Below are 20,211 nucleotides of genomic sequence, written 5' to 3'. Positions count from 1 at the left end.
GGGAGGGTTGCATTTGTAATGCTGCACAGGAAAAAAAGACCTTTCCACATAATTCTAGCAATGCAGATCTTGGAAAGGTTATTTTGGTCATTTTTAAACTTGGAGTGATTGAACTGCACTCACAGTCATGTATGTATGACATTCAAACATTCACAACCATATAGGTTAGTTCAAGCAACGATAACATCATATTGAGGAAAGATACAAGCTGTTCCATACCGATCTGTTCAGGAGCCTGCAGAATAGTTTGTGCTAGAAGGCAAAGAACCTTCTTTATTTTCTACACCTATCACAAATACCTGCACTCAGGCTTTGTGGTTTTGAAAGTAATAAAAAAAAAATGGATGAGGCTGTTAAAAGTTCCTGTGATGCAGTCAAATGGAAAATACATCTCCACCCAGCAAGTTATTGAAAAAGCAATATGAGACATCAGACTCCAGCTCATGTTGGAGTCCATTTGGCATCTTTGCATCCAGGAGTGGCAATAACTTAACACATGTCATGTAAAAAACTGTCTCCACGCATTGGAGTAAATTCTGTCAAATCTACAGGTAAATACCTATCAAGTCATTCATCTGTGTCTTCCTTTTCAGCGAGACGACACTGATGCACCAGTATTGATTTTAGAGCTCTTTGGAGAACATTAGTGGTTCTTTAACACTTTATGTTAATTATACATGTGCAGGCTGTCTAAATTTAGAAAAACGGAGAAGAAAGTTCTTGTTTCCACGCTTTTACAGCCTCATGAATGAGGGGGAATGACCTCTTAGTGTTTATGTACCTGGCTGAGGAGGATAAAAGGGTCTATCCCCTGGCGTCTGATAAGAGGATGCTGAGCTGAGCCGAGCAGCTAGGAATCTCATGAGTGAGGGATGCCCTGCTGAACAGGGTTTTAGCTTATCTGCTTGTGAAAACAAGCAGATGTAACCGAGCAAACAGGAAAAAACATTGACAAGAGATGTGCTTTTCTTCAAACTTCATTCTTCAACCATGCCACACATGCACAGTGTCGATTGTACTACATGCATTCATCCTGGGTTTAGGGTTTGTTTGTAATTTTTATGATAATCTAAATAGATAATTATAGATAGAATTTTGTTTTATGATATGAATTGTGTTCCATGTAGCAATTATATCATTCCACAGGAAATATTTATCACAGATCGAACCCCTTTCTGGCTTCAGTCCAGCCAGCAGGAAACATGTAGCACAGGATGGTATCAGATTTATGTAAAAATCTGACTACAGGCTTGAGGGCCCACTCAATATGTCAGTGACTGCTAAGTACACCATTAAACTGAAGGCAAACAGGGTGAATGTTGGCTCACAAACTCTTGCTAAGCGATATTCAGAAACTGCACTTCCCCAAACACACATCAACACTATATGAAAGCATAAAAGGCTTAGAGCTGAATATGCGTGTTTAGCATTGATCTTAAAATCAACTGGAGACCAAAATAAATCTCTCTCCAAGTTTGCCTTAAAAAGTTCTCGGCTGAGCTACAGGTGAGAAAACAGTTTTGGTTGAAGACAATAGTTGAAAAGGAGACTGATTATGAAATGAGGTCGATGGGTTTTTACTTCCTGCCTTAATAAAAGATTTCTCTCACTTGACAAAAACTAGAAAATACAGCTACACTGGGACTTTAAAGGTGAATTTCAAATGTTGTTTGGCAGACGAATCATAATTAGCAGCATGTTGATGAAACTCGCTGACACACTGAACGCTCAATATCTGCTAGAAGGTATTTGCTTTCAGGAAATCAAGGTTTAAATGTTACCCAGTTCTTTGTTCATGCTTTTCTATGTTGCAATGATTGGTCGTAGATTAGTCCATGAATTGATCAGTCCATCTCAAATGTCAGAAGTCACTTCTTGGTCTTATATGCTGAATAATTTTGCATGTGTGACTGTTGATCAGACAAAACAAGACATTTGATGATGTCACCTTGTGCTGCAGGATATTTTAAAAGGCATTTTTACTGTTTTCTGATGTCTTATAGACCAAATAACTGATTTATTAAATTATCAGCAGGTTAATTGTTGATGACAATAATTCTTAATTACAACCAACTTCTCTTTCTAACTGATTAATATTGTATATCAAGCAATATCCTGCTCTTCCTCATGGAAATAGTTCATGGATTAGTGATTTATTACTGTTTGTTTATAGGTTGTGTTCAGTGGCTGCTGCGGGACTGAGACTACTGTCCTTTGTTACACTACACTTTTTAACTTCGTATGTGTGCATATACAGTAAATGTGTGTTAACCATGTGTGTCTGTGTGTGTTTGTGTGTGTATGTGTGTTCATGTGCAAACCTTTGGTTGCACAGTCGTAAGCAGGCCACCTGTCCTCTTATGCAAGCAGACAGATGGTTTTATAGATACAGACAATAATTTGAGGACAGATTTGGGGAGACAACATATACAGTATCATCTGTGATTTAAACAGGCTACTGAGGAATATTAGGCAAACATTAGTTTTATGTTCGGTGAGTTGATCTATACTGTGTATAAAGTGCATTTTACAAAAGTGTAGCATGCAAGCTAGACAAACAGTTTACAAAATGATAAAACAAAGGGGTTCTTTTGTTCTGCATGTGCAGCTTTGACACTTTCACAGTCTTTAAATAGTCAGCGGCTGTTTTGTTGCTAGGTTATAAGAACATTACAGCCAGAAGTTCTGCTGGAGCCCAAAGTTATTGTGCACTTTTTAATCAGATTTTGATGACCATGGTGGCATTATGAAACGAAAATGTTCTCCTGTGAACTTCACGCTTGATTTTGTTTACTGAGGACAGTGCAGTTCACAGGCATTCCCAGATGAGGTGTTTACCCGTGGACACAGCAGAGGCTTTGCAGAAAATCCCTTGACGTAGTAGAAATCACAAGCAATCAGCGGGAATAAGAAGATAGTGTGACATTAAAGGAATGGGGAAATATAGAGATTGAGAGAGAAGGAAGATCTTTAATCTGCTAAAATGATGCAACCCAGAGGTTGTGCCAGGATTGTATAACAGGCCCCTGAACGGTTTAAACCATGGGTAAAAAGTGCCATCTGCTCTGAGGTGTGTCCACGGTCAGACTGACGCGCTCAGCTGCACGTGACAGACAGATGACAACAGACAGTGTCTGAGGAGCAAATTATTACCTACTCTGCGTGCACTATTATTCATTTGTGTTGTCCAACAAATACAAATTAAATGGTCCAAAATCCAAAATGTCATTGAACCTCAAGCCTGAATGTTTAACACAGGAACAGTCAAAATGTTTGTTTATTCTTAAATGTCGTAAATGTCGTGAACAACATGACAATTAAATAACATTTTTGACCTTTCAAAAATATTCAGTGACCAATACAGCTACCCTTCTTTTCAATAACTTTTTCCATTGAGTCTGTCTTTTTCTTGATCTGTTCACAATCTACTTTCCTCAAGCAGTAACTACAGCCACCACAATGCCGTTCAAAGAGGTGCATTGTCTTCTTTAACTGTTAATACCATGTGCGAGCAGGTCCCACATGTTCTCAGTAGGATTTAATTCAGCTGAGGAAGGGGGTCATTATTCTGTCATCTTTGAGGCCTTTGCTGACTAGAAGTTGCTCAATACTTATGCACACTTTAATATAAGGTGTTAATCACTGAAGGCTACAACCTCCCTCATTACACAAATACTGAAAATGATTAAATGTAATGAGCAAGTTTATTCAGAAAATCTGAAAAGAATTTTTGTTTGTTTGTTTTTTTTAATTCAATATTTTTGTGTTGATCAGTGTCGAAAAATTATACCTCATGTAAATCAATGTTGTTAGAAATAAAATATGAGAATGTCAAAAAGGTGAACATTTGGACACTACATTCATTTAGCTATAATATACTGTACAGTATGTCATTATAGTCACTTAAGTCATTAGCATGTGTAGCTAAGTCAGTAATCTATAGAATACGTCTGATTTGAATAACTAACAATAATTTATCATAAACATAGATACTGACATATTATATATATGATATTCATGTGTTGAGTGATCACTCTTCACACAACATTTTAGGAAGTACTTGATTCCTCCCTGCTGTAAAGAGAAAATCAAAAGATACTTGATATGCTCCATTCAATCTGAACCTATGAACCTGCAGTTAGTGGTGCAGCAGTTTTTATAACACTCCTGTGATACTGCATCAAAATGTCTTTTCAAATAGTTGAAATGGTGTTTTTTTGATCTTGAATTTATATTATCTGTTCCATCCAGTTAAAGTGAGATTTTATCAGATAAACACAGCAAACACAAGTGTCTAAATTTTAACATTTTGTGATTTATTTTCACACTCTCTGCATGGACTAAATTGAAAATGCAAAAATATTTACTGAAGTACTCATATAATCCAAACTTGAAATCACCATTCGCTGCTCACTTCTGTCCTTGGTCAGCAAGAATTGTTGGTGTGCCTTGAGTGCTAACCATGTCACATTAGATATGAGCTGAATATTCAGGGGCTGATAATGATACCAGTCTAAATCCTAAGTCTATGTGTTCTTTGATACGGTGCCAGGCGGATGAAACACACTCTAATTGCTTTGAGAACGTTTGTGTTGTGCTCGCCTGAGTCCTGCCTCCACGTGATCATTTTTTAAAATCACTGCAGCAGCGTTTTGGACCGGCTGTTTGTGAGTGTGTGTGTGTCTTGTGTTTACTTCTTTGCCCACTGTTTTATAGCAGGGATTCCCTGACATGCACTGTGTAAGAGGAAGGCACAGTAATGATGTGTGTTGTGCTTAAAAAGCTCCTGATGTAGAATGTTCCTCAGTTAAAAGCTGTGACGCTGGAAGTGCTATGGGGTGAACATGGATGAATAATTCAAGGTATAGAAAGAGGAAATATAGATGCATGATGGGAAACAGCCCACTGACCTGAATTCTCTGGTTGGTACTTTGTGCAAAACATCCTTGCAGATAATGAAATAATTGATGCTTCAGTTTCTGCTCAGGTCTCTCACAATGATCATTGGAAAAACTTGACTTAAAGCAAAAGTGATGTCTGTTTTTACACATTTTACACAGTTTTGCCTCATTTTTACAGCATTGTTTTTGCTTCTTCTGCTATTTGATAGCTTAATATTGATCAGAAAATCCTTGACATTTTTCAAATTAAATTCTTCCAGCTGGCTCAGCGTAGATTGGCTACAGACGCACAGAGGAATAGTGCTGTGACACTGCCAGCTATATGCTTACTCTTCTTTTTTATGACAGAGACAATTGAGAGGAGCATAGCAAAACCGATAAACACAACCTCCATTCCTAATTTTTATGTTTGTCACAAACACAAATATTTGTAGAGAGTATACAGTAACAATGGCATATTCTATATAAAATATCATACCCACACACATGCACAGACCGAAAGAAATCCTTTTAATCTCACATCACAAGACTGTCATAGACACGTTGCACAGGAGAGATCCAAATCCCAGATCACGACCTTCCCTGAAGCCCGTCCAGCTCCCCCTCGGCTGAGCCTGAGTGGGTGTTTGTGAGAGCGCACACAGGATTGTTGTCAAGGTCCTGTGTCACGCTGATAAGGAGAAAGTTCAGACATGTTTTTTTCCCGTACCACCTCACAGTGAGCGTCCAGTCCCCAGGCCTCCTGATCTTTCTTTTTCATTCGTCCCTCCTCTGTCGTCACTTCGTTCCTCCTCCTCATGCAGGACTCACAGGCACTCACTCAAAGCCCACAGACTCCCATGCACACGCACGTACATGCGCATGCTCACACACAGACACACACACCCACACACACAGGATTAACTTTCTCCCGATAAACCAGTTTTAGCCAGCACACAGCGAGATTAAACACAGGATTTCACATTAGATGAACCCTTTATATATTTATATAGACTTACACAATACACTGTCTTCAGAATGACAGTGGGACAGAGTTCAGTCTGCCTGCATGAGAAAATCAAGCCAAAGCTTTGGAACAGGGCAGTGATTGTCAGATAACCAGTATTATAGCCTCAATATCCACAGGCTGAGAGATTTGACCAGTGAATTTTTTTTCCATCTACACGTGCTCTGAAATTTCCATGGAAGCAATTTCACACAACACCAGTCCTGTCCAATTTGTGGGTCTATTTTAAACTTTGAGAGTCCTTTGGGACCACTAAGCCTCACCACTATGGGCCCATTAGCTCTCTCTGCTCTGTTGTATCATCTCAGACATGTTGAGCCTTGCCAGTGTCTGTTGGGATTATCTAAACCACCTGGAGTCCAGTAAAAGTACCATTTGGTTACACATACGGGGCTTCCACACTGTAACCATTGTCTGTGTATCGATCAGCGCGATGGAGAGAGAACGGGCAGGGTCTTCTACCTGAACAGTTGGAGTAAGATAGAATGCATCCACTCTAGAGAGACTGTGAAATTACAGCACTTTAGGCTCCTGGCCTTTTGAGTGGAGGCTCACAGCTCGCACCAGTTTACAGTCCAGTCATAAAGCATGTTGTTGCTGCACTTGTTTCTGAGAGAAACAAACCTTCCTGCTAACTGGACCATAAAATCTCTGGTTTCTAAAATGTCACTGCAGATGTAATTGGCACAATATGACTCCATACAGAATAATAGCAGAACAACCTGCAGCTCAGTATTGATTTAAAATATTCAGTTGAATGAAATTGATTGAAATATGAAAAGGAGTAAGGAGGAACCAAAGGCTTGTGTACACTGTAGGAATAATTGAAGCACTGGGAAATCAAGCTTTGTAATTGGCCTGACACGAACAAATAGATTCATTTTGAGTTTACTTGTGTCGTATACATATGTCATATTTGTGCTGAGCAATAATAATTTTATATAAAAAGACTTATTTCCAGCTTCCAGCTGGAGCTCACAGTTTTCATTCATTTCATATCTGTGGGGCTGCACGAGAAATCAACAGCATGATTAGTGGCTCCCCTGGGTCCATGGGCTCACATCTTTAACTGGCTCCATTCTCAGCCAACAGCACCGGGAAATCCCACTGAGGGCCATGTCATGAGAATGAGTTAGTGCACGGCACGCAGCGTGCGGCCCTCAGGTTGCAGAGTGAATTATCAATGCATCTGAACGTTTCGGGAAGGTCGCTGAGAGAATTCCTCACTTTAGTAAGTCACGTTCTCGTTTGAAAAGAGAGCGAGAACTCCTTCATTTCATGAATAAATTTTGTCAGGAGCTGCGGCGCTGACGTTGCTGCCTGCTGTGAAGGTCAGATACAGTCTCCCGCCTCCACTGGTGGACATTCATTATTGTCATTAACCTCTGGCTTTCTCTTTACAATTCATCATACAGTATTGTTGAAGCCCTCATTCAACAATCCTGTCAGCCCGCTATCACTGCCCTCTTCCTCCTCTATAGCTGAAATAACCTTGAAAATGACCTCTACTGGTATTAATAAAACAATGACATGCTAATGAGAAAGCTACCGTATGTAGCAGGCAGCGGGGATGAATGTTGTTATTACACATCTTTGCTGAAGCGGTTGCAGGACTAACAAGCGTATGGTGTGCATGTAGTTTAGTTTTGTGGGGCACCATCACGCGGCTCGTCTTGAGGTATTGACCTGTGTGATTTGATGGAGGGGGAACGCTGATGGTTTTAATGCACTCCTCTATGAAGGACAGGCATTATCACCACCACTGTAGCCCATAAAAGGATGGACCAGCTGATGACTGAAGTGATTTCTCCCTCCCTCCCTTTTTTCCACTCACTCCCTCCATTTCAGTTAGTGCACCAGATCTGGTAAGTGCCATAAATAGGTTTTCTTAGATTTCACTTTTCTTTCTTGCTGTTGATTTTCTTTCCTTTTGTCACTGGGCATTTATGCAGAACAGTGACGTTTGTCTGTCGTTATATCTTTTGCAAGATAGGAGATGACAAGATGAAAAACAGGCAACAAACAAACAACAAAAATGACCAAAAAAACCCCCAAAAACAATAAAATGAATCATTTGATACATGCTACTGCTTTAGTAGTGTCATCAAGTCAAATAGCCCCTAATGTGTATATTAATCTAAAGACATTGATTATTAACAGTTACTGTATATCTCCCTAACTGCTCTGCCAACGCCTTGATTGCAATGCCATTTGCTGCTGCAGCTCGTGTTACCACCCCAACCTCTTCCTCATGTACCACAGATTTAGTATTGTTGACTTCTGTAAGATAAAATGTTGTGTGTGTTCAGGAAAATGTCCCAGACGAAACTATATTTTTATTTATCTGTGTAAACATGCATACATATAAATAACATACAACATGAAAATAAATGTATCAAAATATGAACGTAAAAAGTATCCACTCTTCCCTCTCGTCCTCAGGCATGCACACCAGCATCAGCGAGATCCTGAAGGAGAAGAGCCTGAAGCCGTCTCGCCGCAGCCTGCCCTGCCTGGCCCAGAGTCAGACTCATCCAATCAACCTCAACCACTTCCTGTCTGTGCCTCTGAGCCCGGAGCCCAAACCAGAAGTCGATGGTCTGAGCCAGAGCATCAGCACCTCCTGCAGCCTCCTTCCCCCGCAGACAGGTCAGTCCCCTGAGAGGAACTTACAGACGTCTTCCTAAACCCATCAGTGGATGTGGTGCTTCAGTCATGAGAGAGTGGCACCACCAGTGTGCCGATTTCAAAGTTTAATTACAAACAAGGGTACAACGACTTAATATAAAAGGATTTTAGCTGTGAAGTACTGAACTTGATATGACCGAGCTTTGTATGACGCGGTAATTTCAATGTGATTAAGTTATTTTTCAATTCTAAATACAAGGAAGCAAATCCACATCATGTCTGTGACGCAAACTGTGTCACAAGTGTTTTTCTAGTGCACTTACGTTTCTTTCTGTGTGTCTCATGTTATGCTCAGCAGGAACAGAGTTGGTTGCTCCACAGATTTTCATAATGTTGGTGACATTTAAGGCGTGTGCATAAAACGGATTGTGTGGACTGTGTTAACGCTGCAGGAGATTTAGAAAACAGTCACGTGTGTCTGGTGCACTTTCAGAAGGAGTGAGTTAGTGCAGGAAAATGCTGTTGCACGGAAAACAATACATCACTGTATAGACCTTTAAAAAGAAAACGATGCCTATTGAGGAGGAATATTATTTAGTGTCATTAATATCGTCAAATATATTTAGAGGCCATTGACACTGAGGGCTGTATTTTTGCAACAGCACAAATACTAAGCACTTCAGCTTGTTGGTATTTTCCTGACCTTGGAATGACCTTTGCTCGACCCTTCAGTATTTCGTTGCTAAGCACAGTGTGCACCCGTGGGAGGAGGGATGGGAGTTTCATGCAGATGAGCCAGCACAAGGTGAGGTGTTGCTATTTTGGTGAGAACTGGCTCTTTGACGTTGTGCTGAGAATAGAAATCTAAGGAAACAGGTCTGGGATGTAGACAGGTGGAGAGACGGTGTAGACAGAACAACAACAACAGAGGACATGATCCCACACCAGCTTCCCACCTGTGAACACTGACAGTGTGTTACATCCAGCTTGACACTGGGGTCCACTGAGGTAAAGCTGGATGTAATACATGTTGATGTTTTGTTATTATTGTATTCATTTTATATTTAAATTTGACATTTAACATGTGATTGCTCTATTGTCAGATTATACCAGAAACAGCAAGCTCTATTAACGACAGTCACATCTACATGTCTGAGCCCTCTTAAAGACACTGTGCAGTCGTTCAGCTGCAGTATTTATATGTCTAACCTTAATTAATTTATCTAAGTTTTTTTAATTTTTTTTTATTTCTTCCTGAGCTTTACAACTTCTCTCTTGTTGTTTTTCCTTTCTGCGTTATATGTGTATATCTGTGGAAATACAGCATAATCCAGAGTAAATTCAGTCTGCTTTTGGATTCTCTTCAGCACCCCATGTAGCCCAGTCATTTTTCAGCACAGTTAAATCCAAGTGGGCTGTCTTGGCTTTCAGTGTGAAGGAAATTCACAATGGTGTCTGTAAAGAATGATGCCATATCACTGCAATCAGTATTCCACAACTTTCTGGACTAGTTCTGTGTACTCTTTGTTATTGATTGTATATAGGGGATGTGATCGTTTTTGTGATGTTTTGGATTGTTATGGTGGGATAGATATATTCCTCCACTTTATTACTCTAATGAAATCAATACCAAGCAGCTATGGCTTCTTTTTAACTATTCTCTCGAGACAGATGGACAGATCATCACGCTGCTCAGTTGTGGTCTTAAAATGAACAGAACATAAGACAGCTTTCTCTACAATCCCACATGGGATCAGGGAGGATGCTGACTGGAATAAAACCATAGAAACACACAAAAAAAAACTGCCACAGCTTGTGATTTTGCATTAGGACTAAATTCTTTCCTCTTATTTACGGCCCAATTATGAGCTAACACACACTACAACTTGTTAGCGAGAGACTCTAATTTAACTTCAGTTACTTGATGAAGCTGTTATGTCTATGGTGATTAAAATGAAGTGCTTTAGAAGGAGTTTTGTTGTTTGCTCCCAACTTTTTTGTCCGAATGTATTTCAAAATAATAAACATAATTGAAAAAGATAATAAAAAATTTGCATTTTTTTTACACTTGTAAGAAAGAAGGAGGTAAGGAAAAGTAAGATAAGGATCCAAACCACTGAGCCTCTGGAGCTGTTAGAGAAGAATCTGCCTTATTTATCTTGCCTCAGAGTGTGGGTCTAACCAAAAGTTAATTTGTCTGTGCACATCGGTGGGATGAGTTAAGATTTAGGAAGGAAGGAAACACAATTGGCGTTCTCTCAACATCGCTGCAAGGATCTGTTAAATTGCATCAAGGTGTTGCTCTCAAGCTGGCGCCCACGTTCAAATAACTTTTTTTTATTTAGCTCAGATCTAATTTCAATGTTGGCAATCAGATTAAGGAAAATATTGACTTGAGCAACAACGGAAGACTTAATGCAGATGGGATACTTCGTTTGATTGCTTAGCAGTTCAATAACTGTCTCATTGATTGTGCTGTTTTTGTGTGTGTAGCAGAAGATGGCAAAGATCATTATGTGGAGGAATCAGAGGTGACTACATGTGAAGCAAGGGCAGACGAGTCATTTCTGCTACAAAAGCCTGCGACCCGGGCTAAATTAGAGGCCCGCACAGATTCACTTAAGGTACCACACTCGCAGTAATCCAGTTACTGCCATGAATGTTTACACTGTTGTTATTTTGCCAACACTGAGAAGCTTCAGGTATTAGCAGTTCTGTGTTTGGCACATCTGCATCTAAAATTCAAAGGTGAATCATTGTTGCTACAGGGGAAGACTCCAGCTGATTCCTCTGGGCTGTTTTTCCGAGATGGGAAAAAGCGTATTGACTACATCCTGGTTTACAAGAAGTCCAGTCCACAGGTGGAGAAGAGGTGCACGTTTGAGAAGAATTTGCGTGCTGAGGGTCTGATGCTGGAGAAGGAGGTACGAATATCTGTCCAACCAAAGTTAAAATAGTTGACAGGAAAATAACAACTGAAAAATCATGTAAAATCTGATGTTAGAAGGACAAACTATTGACGAATAATGCCTCCATTCTCACTCATTTCTCACATTTCTGTATTTCTTTTTCTTCAAAGCCCTCCTTGACAAACAACGACATCATGTTTGTGAAGGTCCATGCTCCTTGGGACACGCTTTGCAAATATGCAGAGCAGATGAACATCCGAATGCCTTTCAGGTAACTCTAGTTAGAGAAAATGACTGAAACTTGAACTCCAGGAAGTGAAGGTCAGTTTTTTCAGTCAGTCTCTCTAACTCTAAACTCTAAATCTTTTTTTTCTTTTTAAGGAAAAAATGTTACTTTACGGACTGGAAGAGCAAAACCTTGGGCAGGTAAGAAGTGTGTAAAGCTGTGTTTAAGAATGTGAAGAAAGACGAGGACAGAGAAAGTTCGAGGCAAACCCTCATCGTCACTATTAATGAGTCCGGAATTAATGATGCATCTATCCATAGACTGTGTTTAAATACATAGTATTTACAAAGTCTGGGGTTACAATTTTAAATTAAAGTCAACCCCTGTGCACAGTATGGACAAGAAGCAGTAATTGAAATGGTTGGAAAGACACGTTTGCACTAATCACTGATTAAGTGCAGTACTTTATTTTTGCCAGGATTTATTAATGTGAGCATTGTGATATTTGTTGAAATAAATGTGAGTAATTAAACTTTCCAACCTCTACAAAAAGCATAGCACTGACAGAGCTTTTCTATGAGTACTTGTAATTTTTCAGTCAAATAATTGGAGCTGCATGGGCTTATTTGCATACTATTTTTAGAGAGGTGCACTTGCGCTTTGATGTGATGTTCAAGTGTTGTCAAAGCTCTGCACAGGACTCCAACTTTCCATCTCTTCATCTCACTGGAAGGCAGATGAAAACAGCCCAACAGCAGCTTCTTTTGTTTTGGAGAATAAAACCTTTGGTTAACACACTGCATGTGCGTTTTAATACTGGCAGGTCTAGGCTTTAAAGATGAATAAGATATGAACAATCCAGTGACACATGACAAACATTTTCTGTCACACTTTTGGATATTTCATGCGACAAATGTTTGTATTTATGCTTTGCTTGTACTTTTCTTTTTACAAGCTTGGGGAAGGGAAATTGTGATGTCATGTATTTTCATGCACCAATCAGGATTTAGCAACGTTTGAACATTCACAGTTGTAGGACTATGTTTTTTATGTCACTAGTCCACTAATAATTAAAACACACACTGCTGAGTTATAGCTGAGTTTTTGACTGTTAAACACCAAAAGATCCACATTTTTTTTTTTTTTTTTTAATGAACTGTAACTTGTAGTGTTGCTTATTTAGACGTTGATTTTAATATTATAGTGAATTGTTGTCAGAGGCTTTGAACCTGATGTTCATAAATTTCTCCATGTGGTCATTCAATCTGGTGATGACAGGCAACTGAAATGTTTAAACCAAAGGTGGCAGAAGTTTATGTGTAAGCTTTGAATGAGCCCTTGTAAAGCTTTGAATATGCAACAGTCAGTGAAGTATGATATTACTGGTTTTGAAGGACTGCTGGTTTTCATCCATTTAACTGCAAACATGGTGTGACTCGTGTCGCTCCCATCCTCTGGATCTGTTCTGAACAGGGCTCATGGACATAATCAGCCAGGATAAGTGCGACCTGACAGACTAGCTGCAATAAATGTGGTTGTTTTAGTGTTTTATGATCCTTCACAATGGGGAGTAATATATACTGTGTAAATAAACTATTACAAAAACATTATGCATAAACTGTATTCAGTCATATGTTGTTGTCAGTAGATCTCAGAGATGAAGAACAGATGATGTTGAAGGCTTATTTTGTTATTTCACATTTACATACTATGTACATATTAGTGGTCATGCTTGGAGGACACACACACACTCACACCAACACACACTTAGGAGACAAAATCAGACAGACAGCCATCACTCCCCCACCTGTCCAACTGAGAACAAAGCACTTTTAAATCTTGTGTGAGAGTGATCTTAGTTGCTGTGAAGAATGAGGACCATTATCTTTTCCTCCGAGCTGCTGCAGTCTTTCACTAAGCTGTTGTTCTTAAGAGAAAAATCTACCCGAGAAGTAAATAGGCTTTATGTGTTTACTAATGGACTGTCACTAACTCGTGTCCCCGTGAAGCTGAACAAATGGGCCGTGTGCAGATAGTGACAGCTCGCTGGTTTGCTATCATTACTTTCTATACAGTACCTGTCCTCTAAACGACAACATTCATAAAATGTGCTCTCTCCCCTCAGAATTCACATTTATATTCATTCAATCCATATCAGAGCAGCAGCCTCACACATTAGTCAAAGACCTCTCCAGCAAATCTGGAGTGAAATATCACCAAGCCAATTGATTTTCAGCCACACTGGCAGCATGGATCTGGGGATGGAAGTGACAGACTGTTGGTCGGTCCAACACTTTGGTCCAGACTGAAATCTTTCAAAAAGCATTGGATGGATTGGCAGAACATTTTGTACAGACACTCATGATACCCAAAGGATGACTTGTAATAACTTTGGTGATCCCTGAACTTTTCATGTAGCACCATCATCACATCCAATTGGTCTGTTTATGTCCAAATACCTGCAAATGACTTCCAGTGCATTCCCATCCACCTCAGCTTTACTTTATGTTTAGTGATAATTGGCAAATGTTAGCATGCTAATATGCTAAGGTATGATGGTGAACATGGTAAACATTATACCTGTTAGCTTTGCCATTGTGAGCATGTTAGCACGCTGACGTTATCATTTAGCTCAAAGCCCTTCTGTGCCTAAATACAACCTCACAGAGCTCCTAACATGGCTACAGACTCTTGTCTCTTTTAAGTTGATATACGTTAAAAGGGAGTAGGAAATCATTGCATTCCTTCAGTCTTCACCTGGCCCTTAAATCCTGACTGTAATATGAGAGAACAGAATTATCTTTGGAGTTTGATTGAGCAAACTCACTAGATCACTGACCCCCAGGCTCATAAATCATAAGCAAAGTGAAAAGGAAAAATGATAATGTCTGCAATACACGTGCGTACATGTGCCTGATTCTGTAAATGTGGTAGTGCGAGGTTGTCAGGGTTACGTTAAGGAGAAAGGTTAGTTAGAGTCACTGTTCCACATCAAAGAAAACAATCTTCATGTTAATCTGTGCCGTTAATCCTGTTTCTCTGTTCTTCCGTGCAGCAGGTTTCATCTGAGATGTCGTCAGATAAAAAGCTGGCTTCCCAGAAATCCCATGAAGCTGGACAAAGAGGCCTTGCCTGACCTGGAGGAAACCGACTGCTACACAGCCCCCTTCAGCCGTGCACGCATGCATCAGTAAGGAGGACATTTGCATGTTCTGTTGTGCGTTCATGCCACCACATAAACTGGCCTGAATAAACTCATGATCAAAGTGTCACATAATAGCAGTGTCTGCATCAGTAGTGTTAGTCTGAAACACATCCTGCTCTGTAGCCCTAGTTTCTTTCTCATCCTTCACATTCATTCATGTCCTCAGCTCTGAATGATGAATTTGGAGGCCAGGAGATGAAATTTGCATCACGAAGTCTTGTACATTTGAAATCTTTGAGCATGAACTCAGACGCCAGAACAAGTTGATCATAAATAAGATATTCAAACACAGCAGCAGCTGTCCACGAATTGATTCAATTTCTCCTCCATTCCTTCTTTTTTTTTTTTTTTTTTTTTTTAATCTTCTGAGCTTTTGTTTGATGAAAGGCATCATCTAATCTCATTTGTCAGTGAATCATTTCCACTTTTCCTTGTCAGCCTCAACGTTTTTTAGGAAATAATGATGCTGGAATAAACATGAGCTTTATAGCATGTATTGAGTTTTAATGAACTTCCCGCCATTGTTGGCTCAGCTTTCATTAAGTGCCTTGACTGGATGATATTGATATACTGTTACATGATGAATAGCCAAAGGAGTGTGCTGTTATTTTCCTTCCAGCTTCACTATCAACAACAGAGAGACCTTCTTCTCCAATTCCACCAGAAGCAGAATAGTCCATCATGTCTTGCAGCGCACTAAGTACGAGGACGGAAAATCAAAGATGGGTGAGACACCACACTTTTTCTTTCTCTGTTTCTTTCTCTGTTTCTATGGCAGTGTCATGTTAGTAGCTTCCAATGCTCATTGATATATGATAGCTATTGAATTAAAGAACTAAGGTAAATATTTTGTGCAGACACAGGGGACAAGATGACATCAGCCAATCTGTAACCGGATCCCGTGGAAAACAGGCTCAATAGTTATCACACAAAAATAGGAAACCTTGAAGTCAACAGTATAAATGCCTATTAAATAAACTACTGAAATAAACTTACTGATTGTAATATTACAGCCAATGAAAAGTATGAAAAAAATGCTATTTTCAAAAAAAAACATTATCAAATGACAGAGGTGTAATGTAACATCTTTAATTTTTTCCAACAATGAATAAAACATATATCTAGCAATGAATAATAACAGTCAAAATATCTGAAAAAGTGGGTTTTCAGCTCTGGAGCTATATTTAGCTTCCAGATCTGTGGCACTAAATTTTTTATGTAGAACCAAATAACTTTATTAACTCGAATATTTATTAATACTATACAGAATCAATTGTTTAGGTAAAAAAATAAAATATCTATTTTTATTAGTTTGATTACTGTAAAACATTTAGCAACAACTATTTACATGAATACATGTTGCAAATTGTTCAAAGGGTTTCTGTGATGTTCAGTAGAAATTTCAACCCAGTCCAGTGAGAAATAAGTGATTGGTTAAATGACTTCAAAAGTTCATAACTAAGAATTGGAGTAGAGTTATAGGATTTTGCAATGTCCCAAGAATTTGACAGAAGTTTATATATATATATATATATATATATATATATATATATATATATATATATATATATATATATATATATATATAATTATTATTATTATTATTATTATTATTATTATTAATTTTTTTTTTTTTTTTTTTTTTTTTTTTTTAAAGAAAATGAACTGCAAAAGGTTTTTGGAATGACCCTAATGTTAGTTTGTGATTTCATTGTCTGTGATAAAACCATCAGGGGCTTCAGACCTTAAAGATTTTGCTGGTAATTTGACTTCAGAGGCTGATAGTTGGGGGAATTGTGCCTTTGTTTGCTGCTTTGCTGTGGGATGATTAAAATGTGGGCTGCTGCTGAGCTGCTGCTCTCGTCCCACTTGTGGCTGATCCCTCCTCTCCTTCTGGCTGTTTGTTATTTTGGTATCAGCAGTTGCGAAACTGTCCGTCGACTCCCACTCAACTGTCTTGTCTGACTGCTGCCGACATGTTTTGCTGATTAAAGTTTGGCCTTGAGGGTCTAGAAACAGATTTCGCATTAATATTTTAATACTGTTGACCACTCTACTTTCCAACAAATAAGATCAGCTCTGCCACAAGACTGGAAAATCCTTTTCAGATCTGCCCCTTCGTGCTCCTGCTGTCACTATCGACAGTTTCAGTCAGGGGATGACAATGCGAATGAATGCACTATTGTGCTGTGACAATGACATTTCATTCATTACCTGCAGCCCTGTTAGACACAATTCAGTTAATTTATTTAATGTGATTGAGACAATATTTTACAACCTGCGTCAATGATAGTGTGGACACCAAGTAATTATGGTTCAGCAGAAATGCAAAAGGTTGTTTTGAAGTTCTTGCAGCTGTTTGAAGCTCTAACCTGAGTGTTTTAAGCCTCTAATGTGCTTGTGCAGCTTGTCAGTTGCATAATGGAGTAAATTGTTATGACCGTGGAATGAATCTCTCACTGGACCCCTCTACTAAATTTTTAATGTGGTGTCCTTGTGCTATTCTGGCTATTATCTGTGCCTCCTTTGACATGACATGCTTTATAATTTATGTAGGTATCAACCGGCTGCTGGGCAACAACACATATGAGGCTGCATTTCCTCCTCATGAGGTAAGACAACATCCGTTTTTACTGAAGAGATTCACAAATTGTCAGTCTGTAAATTTCCTCCTGTAATATGGATTTTTTCACTCTTCATCTCATCAGGGTGGTTACAAGAGCAGACATCCTATTAAGACGCACGGTGCCCAGAACCACAGGCACCTCCTGTACGAGCGCTGGGCTCGCTGGGGCATCTGGTACAAATACCAGCCTCTGGACCTCATCAGGTAATGAGCTTTGAAGCAGATGACACAGCATCATGAGCTGTGCTTGGCCATTTACCTGAGCTCTAGTGTCCTGGTTATTATGAACCTCATCCTGTCTCTGATCATGTTCAGGAAGTGTGGTTTAAATAGAACAAACGTAACCTAGTTGTTTGTTTTGATGCATACACTGCATGATTATTAAGTTATCCCGGTTTCTGATGAACAGGCATGTTTATCACTCTCCAACATCCGAGTGTGTCTGATATTTCTGAACAGATGCAGTTGCTTTAACAGTTGAGGATGAACCCACTTCAGTCTTTCCATCTTATCACAAGTAAACCAAGTGAAGGAGGGAAGTGACAAGCAATAGTTTGACATTTTGGGAAATATATTCCCTTTCTTGATAAGAACATCAATACCACTCTCATGTTTGTTCAGTAGAGAGCTGGATCTTGGAGGTGATGAGCTTAGCTTAGCATAAAGACTGGACGCAGGGGAAACAGCTACATTACAGAAGTCATTTTCTGGTTTTGTAAGTATTAAACAAACAAGACAGTGTATAAATTAGTGAGTTTCAGGTGTTATAGATGTTTATAGGTTTTACTTTGGACGGAGCCAGGCTAGCAGCTTCCCCATGCTTCCAGTCTTCATGCTAAAATAAGCGAATTTCCTTAAGCTAAAGCTCTTTTCTTAAAGCACAGGAATGAGAACAGCATCAATCTCACCAAGAAAGCAAATGAGTCTGTTTTTCAAAATGGTGAACTGTTGAACATCGTTTTAGAATATCCCAGCTATGCAGCTCATTTATGTCTTTGTGCTTGAATCAACACTGTCTTTTAGGGTTGTGGCATATGGTGTGAGAAAACAAAAGATAACAGAAGTTGGTTAACCATGAGGACATGTTTTCATGCTGTTTGTACCGAGGTATCTATCTCTATCTGGTGTGTGGCTCATGTTGCAAATCAACAAGCAGAAGTGCTTCATGTCAATATTAGATTTAGATTAGGACATACGTTTTTTGCATCAATCTGATGATGTTTGTTGGTTTTTCATTCACTGGATTCGACAGAAACAGACATTCCCTTCCACTTATTTATCTGTAAACAGTTACTCGACTGAGTTTTTTGTAAATTTACTATATCACACAATATACGGCAATGTCCTTATTTAGACATGCCATGTGATTGTCCGTTCCTTATGAGTTTATCAGTCATCTGTGAAGCACTTAGAACTGCACTAGCCTGTGCATAACGTGCTATACAAATAAAGTTTGATTGATTGATTGATTGATTGATTGAATGATTGATGATAAAAAGTTTAATCTATTTAATCTCATTCCTGGGATGGTAGTGTACATGTAAATGTACTGAGGGGAGATGTGTCGACACTGAGCTGCTCTTCTGGAGCAGTTGTGAAATACTGTAAGTGTCTTGCTCAAGGGCACCTGTGGTTTGGGAAGCAGATACAGTTATTGATTCATGTTCCACCACAGCTACTGTGTGACTTTTTAACCTAGCAGCCTCCCTATCCATTAGGACACCACAAACCACCTCACAGTACACTATCTACACCCACAACTGCACTCTACATGAACATGGCCAGGTTTAATGAACAGTCAGCACAGTGTGTTGGTGGATCTGACCGCTCTGTCTCTCTCCCAGGCGTTACTTTGGTGAGAAAATCGGCCTTTATTTTGCGTGGTTGGGCTGGTACACCGGCATGTTGATCCCTGCTGCCCTGGTTGGCGTTTTTGTCTTCCTCTATGGTCTCTTCACCATGGACTCCAGCCAAGTCAGGTCAGTTCACACAAATGGCATACCATGTAAGATACTGCACATACGCTGTTGCCATAGAGTCCATAAATATAGATCACAATTTAAAACATATACAGTTTTGATTTGCTGCCTTTTCCTGAGCCTGGATTCATTGTCTCACCAGCAAAGAGATATGTGAGGCCAACACTACCATCATGTGTCCGATGTGTGAGGACACTTGTGACCCCTGGACGTTGAGTGACAGCTGTGTCTACGCAAAGGTCAGTGCACTTCTCATCACAGTAATTCAGCATGTTAGAGTTTCTCAACCTCCTCTAGCTTGTTATGACATTTTTAGGTTCAAAGTTTAAAGTTAGTTCACGACCCTATAAACAGGAGAGTTGTCAAGTTGTCATTTGAAATTAAATATGCCAGCATTTCTTTTTTACATAGAGGGAACTGAAAATGACTTGAGATGATGATGCTGTTGTAGTCAATGTGTTTAATTAGGTTTTTGTTGAAGCTATATGAACAAATATCCATATTTTAGGGTTTTGGTTAGACTTTTTTGGAAGTACTATACACGTATACATAACTGAGTTAGATGAGAAGATCAACATCACTCTCATGTCTGTCTGTTAAATATGAAGCTACAACCAGCAGCCTGTTAGCTTAGCTTAGCACAAAGACAGGAAATGGGGGGCAAACAGTTAGCCTGGCTCAGACCAAAGGTAAAACCACTACTGGTCATTTTAACACTTTTGTTTTTTTAC

General features: G+C 39.3%; 1 protein-coding gene across 7 annotated transcripts in view; it reads left to right on the top strand.

The window, feature by feature from the left end:
• Window positions 1-20,211, top strand: part of ano3 (anoctamin 3) — a 39,614-nt gene that overhangs the window by 8,913 nt on the left and 10,490 nt on the right. For 3 of the 7 annotated variants that reach the window (XM_071496723.1, XM_071496715.1, XM_071496746.1), the window contains 11 exons: window positions 8,350-8,556; window positions 11,029-11,159; window positions 11,304-11,459; window positions 11,615-11,715; window positions 11,826-11,870; window positions 14,726-14,860; window positions 15,495-15,601; window positions 17,432-17,487; window positions 17,584-17,705; window positions 19,346-19,480; window positions 19,623-19,719. In XM_071496723.1, the coding sequence (XP_071352824.1) occupies window positions 8,350-8,556; window positions 11,029-11,159; window positions 11,304-11,459; window positions 11,615-11,715; window positions 11,826-11,870; window positions 14,726-14,860; window positions 15,495-15,601; window positions 17,432-17,487; window positions 17,584-17,705; window positions 19,346-19,480; window positions 19,623-19,719 (1,292 nt within the window). The remainder of the gene's footprint in view (window positions 1-8,349; window positions 8,557-11,028; window positions 11,160-11,303; window positions 11,460-11,614; window positions 11,716-11,825; window positions 11,871-14,725; window positions 14,861-15,494; window positions 15,602-17,431; window positions 17,488-17,583; window positions 17,706-19,345; window positions 19,481-19,622; window positions 19,720-20,211) is intronic. The other 4 variants (XM_071496738.1, XM_071496756.1, XM_071496731.1 and 1 more) reach the window with 2 other exon arrangements.

The sequence above is a fragment of the Trachinotus anak genome, unplaced genomic scaffold (genome assembly GCF_046630095.1).
Source record: "Trachinotus anak isolate AG129_WGS33_773 ecotype Australia unplaced genomic scaffold, CSIRO_AGI_Tana_v1 ptg000002l, whole genome shotgun sequence".
Taxonomy (NCBI): domain Eukaryota; kingdom Metazoa; phylum Chordata; class Actinopteri; order Carangiformes; family Carangidae; genus Trachinotus; species Trachinotus anak.
The sequence above is the reverse complement of the archived record's forward strand: the minus strand, read 5'-3'. Positions and strand labels throughout refer to the sequence as shown.